The sequence below is a fragment of the Elephantulus edwardii genome, unplaced genomic scaffold, assembly GCF_000299155.1.
Source record: "Elephantulus edwardii isolate Elephantulus edwardi_28Jun2011 unplaced genomic scaffold, EleEdw1.0 scaffold00081, whole genome shotgun sequence".
In the NCBI taxonomy this organism is placed as follows: Eukaryota; Metazoa; Chordata; class Mammalia; order Macroscelidea; family Macroscelididae; genus Elephantulus; species Elephantulus edwardii.
The window spans coordinates 10,836,657-10,844,996 of record NW_006399831.1 but is presented as its reverse complement, the minus strand read 5'-3'; the positions used below and the strand labels follow the sequence as shown (position 1 = coordinate 10,844,996).

Here is an 8,340-nt window from a genome sequence, read left to right as displayed (position 1 = left end):
TACATACACACACATACATGTGTGTAAAATCATGCCAATGATTTAATTTATAATAATATAACACAATATCTTGTTAAAGAGACTAGAAAACAGGTTTATATCTTGCCTATGCACAAATTCTCCTTTTATTGACACTTCATAGAGATTTTTTAAAAAAACCCGAAACATTAAGAGTTTCACTTTTGTTTCTTCTAAAGTATAACATCTACTTCCCAGTTACTAGCTTGGTAGGGTTTAAATCTGTGAAGTTATTTGAGGGAGATGGTTTAAAATACTTATACTGGTATAAACAGCTTTACTATAGGATAATGAAATAATATGGTAATATAAAAACAAATGACAAAAAACAAAATTGCATTACATTACTTTAAAAAAAATGACTCCCTGACCAATGAAATGATCTAACATAAATATAAAAACAATGGTAATACCTGGGATTAACAACTTCTCCTTGTGTGTAAACTGAATTTGAGTGTTAGTGTAAAATGTATTTGACTGCCAAGCTCATTTTCAGGAATTTGAATCTTGAATCTACACTGACTCACAAAAATCTGCACTTTCTGATTTTATGTTAGAGAACTTGAGGCAAAGTCAAGGTGAAAAAGAATAAACTTAAAAGCTTCTTGTCATTTTTTTCAAACTTAAAATCTGAAAAATATTAACTAGTTAAATAAAATACATTTAATATTCAACACCAAAAATAACTATAAACAAAATGGCACTCAATCTATTAAAGATTACTTTATAGGACCTCATCATTCTCATGTTTTCTTAACATTTATCAGCTATTTGGATGAAAAACTAAAGTCTAAGGTACTCAAAATAAAAGCGGAAAAACTTCGGAGATAAACTCCTAAGTTTCTATTATTAAATTTTGATGGTTTAACGGTAAATAAAGTAAATTACAGTCTGCAATAATCTTCTAAATTTACCACTAAAGGTTAACATACACAAGTTCTAAAAACAACTTAACCAAAGTACCCAAAATAACAATACACTATCCTTGCTTTTCAAAATGTCTTAGTATCTTCAATTACTTCAAGTAGTATCATAAAACTCTAAAAATAAGCTCAGAGAAAAAACTTAACAAGCTGTGAATTTATATATGGGCCATGTAAGGAAAGTAGGGATTATTCTAAAGTCAAACACACACAGGTAGGAGATAACTACTCCACTAACATAACATCAGGGTGGGGCACTCATTTCTTACCCAAACAAATATAGCTTTGGTGAAGGTTCACACTAAACCTCAGACCTCAGGCCCTAAAATTCCAGCACGACTATAGCAATGTTTCCCTTCTGCCCAAAATGCTTTCGACAAAAAAGGGAAAGAATAATTAAGCCATGGTCAACTACTCTTCAGAATATGGTGCAAGGCATGATGATGGTGCATTTAAGATTCTGAAAGCCAAATCGACACTAACCAGGGTGTCTCTCGCTCTATACACTATGACAGATTTGAAGCTTCTACTATAAGGAATTTTTTTTTTTCCTTTGAGTGACCATGTGAATGTGTGACTGATGTGGGAATACAAGGTGAAGAGTAGAACAAGGTCAAACTTAGGGGACAAAAGATCCCTGAAATAGGTATATCCAAAATGTTTCTTAACTTAAAAGATCATGTCTATACGTGAAATAAAAAAGAAAGAAAAAGGAAAAGGAACCAACTAAACCTCCTAGTTCTACAGACTCCACCTGACAAGGCACATACCCCCCAAGGGCAGGTAACTGAATTCAGGTGGGAACCCCTTTGCAAATTAGAAGGCCTGGAACCCCCCTACCTTCGAAATACAGTTCAAGGAAACGACAACTGGCCATTCTTAAAAAGAAAGGAAAAAGTTTAATTAAGAAGCCATAAAGAAGAGTGTAGGAATGTGAAGGTAGCACTCAATACAGCGCACTGTCAGTTACAGGAAAATAAGCGGTCGAGGGACACGGACTGAAATGTGCTAACTACACCCACTTCCGACATGCGACCCTGCATGGGGCGCAAAGCCCCTAAAGGGGAAGCGCAGGAGGGAGGGGTGGCGGGGGAAGCTGCCCGGGCGGCCGAGGGCGCCGGGCCCGGAGGGGGAGGCCCGCACGTCGCAAGGAGTTGGCGGGCTCGCCTCACCTTCTGCGCCGCGCTCTGCTGCTGCAGCACATTCTGCTCCACGGTCATGGCCCCCGCGGCGGCGTCCCAGGCGGCGGCGTCCGGTTCCTGGCGCCTCCGCCGCTCCGGGCTGCAGCGTTCCGCCGAGCTCCAGGGAGCAGCGCGGACGGCCGGGGAGGACAGCGTCCCCGCCAGCCAGGCGCGAAGCCTATGGCGGTCGGCGTGCGCGGGCACCGCGGGCAAGCGACGAGTCGGCGGGCTGCAAGGGCCACGACGGCGGCCCCACCTCTGCTCCAGGCCCGCCTCAACGCGCCGAGTTCACAGCGGCCCGGGCATTGAGGGAGCGACAGACACCCGGGCGCGGGAGGGCACGAGCACACCGGGTCGCGTCACGCGCTCGCGCGCTGCTTCGCTGGCTGCTCAGTGGCCACTGCGGGGAAGAGAGCGAGGGACGGAGGGAGCGGCCGGCCGGAATGGCGCTGTCCTCCTCCCTCCGCAACTCCTCCTCCCCTCCCCTCCCCCGCCCGGCGGCTCCTCCCCCGCCCAGCCCCGCCCGCCGGCCGCCCTAACCCTACATTATGACCCGTGGGACTGTGAGGAGGGGCGGGGGCAACGCATAGCCACGCCCCGTCCTCGCCCCGCCGCGCCAAAGCCATGCTCTACCCGGGTGCAGCGCGGGCTCGCCCAGCGGGACAACCCCAGAGCCGCCCCTGTGACAGGTTGCTCAGCGCCGGTGCCTAGGCTCAGAGCGAAGCTAGGCCAGGAAGCTGGGTACCCCCAGGTGCTCAGGACTTGAGAGATCATCCACTTGCCACTTCTCCAAGACAAAAATACTACCTCCAGGCCTCGGAATGTCCCAAAACTGCCCTAGGTCCTGATGAGGCACTTTTCCTAAGTAACCTGTCCTGTTCCTTGCCTTTCTAGGAATTTCACATGCAACAAACTTGCCTGAAGGGAAAAGTCAAGTGTAATTTAAGCAAAGAGTTGTCAGAGGTCTTTGTGCTAAAAAGAACTTGACTTCTTAACTAATGCATTACATAATTATTGCCATCCGTCTACTTCATTCGACCAGACATGTGTCAGTCACGGCTAGGCTCTGGAGAAATGGTTTATTTCCTGGAGATTTAACATAAATGGTATATGTTCTATACTTATAACAATAAGGCAAAAAGAAACAAGTTATCATTTACATGATACATAATTGTAATACCCTAGTTACCACACAACTCTTCACCATACAATGGAACAGTTAGTTGGCTCTATATGAAATTGAAAATCTAGTTTCAAAAGCAATTTCTAGCTGGAAAAAGATCTTAAACTTCTTGGGTTAAATCAAGAGGAACGATCAGGAAATGAGTTAAGATTGTTACAAAATCATTGGGGGGGCGGGGAAATCCCGCTGCCTAAAAATTGATACTGACTCAGATAAGTGAATTCGCATAGAATTTTTAATCCCACTCTAAAAGCAGGCTAGGTAAATTATAATTGACATAGCATCTGACTTTATTTCATAATCATGGATCTTAACTCTAAACTACAGTGTTACATCATTTTGTACATTTTATGACCCTCTTTGATTTGTGCCTTATGTATCTCCAACCATTTCTCTATAATTTTTCCCTTGTACCTTCATATTTATTTACTCATTCGACTTTGAGAAATGGCAAAGTTCATGTTATTAATGCATTGCAAATTTCACATTATTGATATCCTGTAAAGTTTCTTTATTAGCATACTATGTCTTTGCCAGGAGAACTTTAAAAATCATAAAATTATTGGAAACTTATCATTTTAGCAGTAATAATTGTTTTATTGAAGTGCAGAATTCATTTTTATGAGAATACTGAAGCCTGAAGAGGGAGATATGTTAAAAATCCCATATGAGAATCCATTGTTCTTCACTTACAGTCCAAAAGTCTTTCCCCCCAAAAAATCAGTTGGATTCACATGTAAACTTAAGGATATTAAGTTTAACACCCTAGTTAAATTATATTAATATATTAAAACTAACTTTAAAAATCTGAGAATACAGTGTTTATCTGAGTTAAATTTTTTCATTCCAAAAATATGTAAATCTCTTATTGCTTAGAAAGTTGATTATCAATAGACCATTTTAGGTGTTTGTTCGTTGTTTATTTAAAAACAAAAACACACAACTAACACAGGAGAAGAAAGAAAGAAAAATACTTGCTGCCAGGTCAATTTCTAATTCACAGTCACCTCATAGTGTCAGTATAGGCTTTTTAATTATGGTGTAGTCCATGGGAAGTTGTGTTACTACTCAAACGATATACCTTTGTGGTGATTGGAATCCACCAGCCGTCTGAAGGCAAAAGATGGACAATATCCTCCAGACCAATTTACAGATTCTAGAAAACCCACTGGAAGGTCAGCTATGAATTGATTCCAACCTGGAGGAAATGAGTTGATGAAGCTTTCCTTTTTGAGAATAGATTGCAAAGTCTCCCTTCAACCTCTGCTCAATATCCACTCCCCACATGGCAGCCCTTGATAGATTTGAACCTTTAATCTTTCAGTTAGCTACCACCATAGGAGAGAGCTCTAGTAGCCTAGTGGCAAGAAGCTGTGCTGCAATATAAAAGGCTTGCAGTTGGAATCCACCATCTGCTTCAAAGGAGAAAGATGAGCAATTTCCTCCTTCACTAAAAAGGAAACTAAAAACTGTATTTCAAAGAGGAAGTTCCTATGATGTAATAATAGTATTATTCAGTAGGTCTTCATAGATTTTAACCTACACTAAGACTTACTACCTAATACTTGTACAATAAAATGCTTCTTGGAGTAACTGAGAAGTCACTAAAAATTGTTTATTTACACTTTTATACTTCATACCCAACTGTAACTTCTCATTCCATCTCGACAGTTTTGTAGCTCTGATAGCCATATTGTTGGGCAGCAAGACAAACTGTAGTCATTTCTCTCTGTGTCTTTCTTTCTTATATACTCTTTTATGGTTGTTGTTGTTGTTGTTGTTAGTTGCAGTCAAGTACAACTTATGGTGACCTGATGAATAGCCTTCAAGAAATTTATTCTATGCCATCTTCATCATCTTGGGGACACTAGAGCTCATTGCTGAAGAGACAATGTCAGTCCATGTCATTGGGAGTCTTCCTCTCCTTTGCTAACCTTCGATCTGTCCAAGTATGACGTCCTTTTCCAAGGAATAGCCTTACCTAGCTACATGTCCAAAGTATGAAAGACAAATCTTCACCATCCTTGCCTCCAAGAAGCACTCAGGCCATACCCTTTGCAGGACATTTCTGTTTGGTTTTTGGGCTTTGTTGTTCTTTTTTGTTTGTGGGACTTTCTTTTTTTTTTTTTGTTGATTTTTTTTTTTTTGGCCGTCCATGGGATATTCAATAATCTTCTTCAGCACCACAACTCAAAGACATCAATTCTTCTTCTGTCATCCTTATTCATTGTCCAGCTTTCTGATGCATAACAGGAACAGGTAACTGAGAAGATGATGACCTGAATCAGATGCACCTTAGCCTTCAAACTGGCATAACTGCTTTTCAGTATTTTGGTGTGGTTCCTGACAGCCGACTTGTCCAATGCAGTACACATCCTGATTTCCCCAGTGCTGGTACCACGGGTGTAGATTGTTGATCCAAGCAAGATTAAATCACTGACAGCTTCGATCTTTTCTCCATCTATCATAATATTGGATTTTGGCCCTGTGGTGAGAATCTTTGTCTCTTTTGATGTTTAGATGTAATTCATACCAAAAGCTGTAGTCCTTGATCGTCTGCAGCATGTGTTTCATATTTTCTTCACTTTCAGGAAGCAAAATTGTGTCATCAACATAGTGCAGGTTATTGTGAGTCTCCAATCCTGACACCACACTCCTCTTCACAGTGTTCAGTTTCATGAATCATTTGCCGAGCATACATATTGAATAGGCCTTGAGAAAAGATTCAACCCTGATGCACACCATCCCTGACCTTAAACCATGCAGTGTTCTCTTGCTGTTTACACAATAGCTTCTTGGTCTAGGAATAAATTCTGTGTGAGCACAATTAAGTGCTGAGATCACCATTCCTCTCAATGTAATCTCTAATTTTAATTTGTTATGATCTTTGTCATCAAATGTTTTTTGTAGTCAATAAAACACACTTATACATTCTCCTGGTATTCTCTGCTTTGGGGTGAAGGATTACAAAGCAATCAAATTTCATTCAACAATTTATAAACATTTTGTTCCATGACACTAGTTACAACCTCCTCATTATAACAACACTCTTTCCTGGGTTCCGTATTTTCATTTGCCCTTCTATCTTTCCTTGTCCTGCCCTCTGAGCTTTGGTTTTGGACTAATAATACCCTATGGCCCAGAATGGTCGATTGAACTCAAGTATATTCCTTCCTCCCTGGTGACCTAAATCATTTTGTTGTAGTTGTTAGGTGTACTCACCTCTGACCCATATCAACCCTAAATATTAAAAACAAGACCTTTCCCCGTACTATGCCTTCCTCACAGTATGTCTACTGTGAATAATTCCATTGCTACAGTCCTTGTGTCTGTCCATCTCAGTGAGGATCTTCCTCTCTTCCACTGAACCTCAACTCTTCAAAACAAGACATTCTTCTCGAGGGAATGATTACTCTTGATAGCCTATCCAAAATATGTAATAGGAAGTCTCATGACCTTTGCTTTTAAGAAACACTCTGCTAATTTTTGTTTCTTTGTTTCCTTGGGGGGGGGGGTTGTTGTTTTTGTTTTGGTTTGGTTTGTTTTTGCCTGAAAGTTAATCCCTGTAGTAGATTCACTTACAGGCTTAAAGTATGTCAAAAGCAGTGTTGGGATTTCCACTAGTTCTTTCAGACCAGTAAGTCTGGTATCCATGTTTTTAAATTTTGTACAACTTTTTTTTTTCTTTCTCTTTGTCCAGAACTGTCTGTTGTGATCCTGTTCATATTCTCCAAGTAGTGGAGACAGAAGTTTCCACTGTCTGTTAGTCCTTTGAAATCATTGTTTCCTGGAATCTTTTTTCCCCCTTGGCGTGAGGGAATCCCAGCCCATGGAAGCCTCTGACTGGTCCTCTGTACCTAAAGCAGGGAGGTCAGGAGAGATCATATTTGTGTCTTCAAAGGTCTCTCACAAATTTTTGTCATCTCAGTCACTGCTTACTGACATGAATGTTGTCTTTATTGGCTACGTTATGCCAACTGATCTAATTGTTCCTGAGACTATGGTTTTAATTCCCCAAGCCCAGTAAGTTATCTCTAACTCAAAAAATGAAATGCATCCTGGTCCTGTACCATCTTCATGATCATTGAAATAGATGAGTCCATTGTAATGCATAAATCCATTATCAGTCATCCAAACTGATAATTGATTGCCTATCACATAATATTCAAACTTAACTCACTGCTGTCTCATCAGTTCTGATTCATCTTATTACACTATCAGGTTATAAGTCACAATAGGAGGATACTCTCTTTACTCCATCAAACCTATTTATGAATTTGAGCCAATGGAAAAGCTCAGCTTTCGGATTACCATCATAACTAAGTGCTTCTTGTTGTTGTTGTTATGTGCCGTCAAGACGCTTGTGACTCAAAGCTACTCTATGTAAAACAACCCTAAACCCTGCTCTATCCTATGCCAATCGCACTGCCTCTGACACACCCATCTCGATCACCCCAGGCACTGAATCAATCCACCTCATATAGGGTCTTCCCCTCCTGCACTGTGTCTCCACCCGCACAAGCATGATGTCCCTCTCCAAGGACCTGTCCCTCCTTACAACATGCCCAAAGTATGTCAGACGGAGCCACAGAATCCTTGCCTCCAAGGAGTAGCCTGGTTTAAGCCTCTCCAAGGTGAATATGTTTGTTTTCTTGGCAGCCCATGGTGCATTCAATACTCTTCTCCAGCACCACAGCTCAAAGGCATCAATTCTCCTTCTATTCTCCCTAGTAATTGTTCAACTCTCTAATGCAGTGATTGCAAAGACCATGGCCTGTATCAGATGACCTTAGTCTCCAGAGACATACCGTTGCTCTTGAGTGCTTTAGAGAGGTCCCTAATAGCAGACTTTCCCATCGCAATACTTTTTTTTTTTTTTCCTGGCTGCTGGTGCCAAGAGTGTTCACTGTGGAGCCAAGCAAACTGGAGCTATGAACAATTTCAATCTCTTCGCCATCCATCCTGATGCTGCCAATTGATCCAGGGATGAGAATCTTTGTCTTCTTGACATTGAGTCCATACTGAAGGCTGCAGT

The 8,340-nt window shown here is 41.2% G+C and overlaps 1 protein-coding gene across 1 annotated transcript in view; it reads right to left on the bottom strand.

Moving 5' to 3' along the window:
• Positions 1 to 2,502, bottom strand: part of USP25 (ubiquitin specific peptidase 25) — a 220,518-nt gene extending 218,016 nt beyond the window's left edge. The window contains exon 1 of the mRNA XM_006889818.1: positions 2,114 to 2,502. Within this exon, the coding sequence (XP_006889880.1) occupies positions 2,114 to 2,161 (48 nt within the window). The 5' untranslated portion in view covers positions 2,162 to 2,502. The remainder of the gene's footprint in view (positions 1 to 2,113) is intronic.
• Positions 2,503 to 8,340: the final 5,838 nt, after the last annotated feature.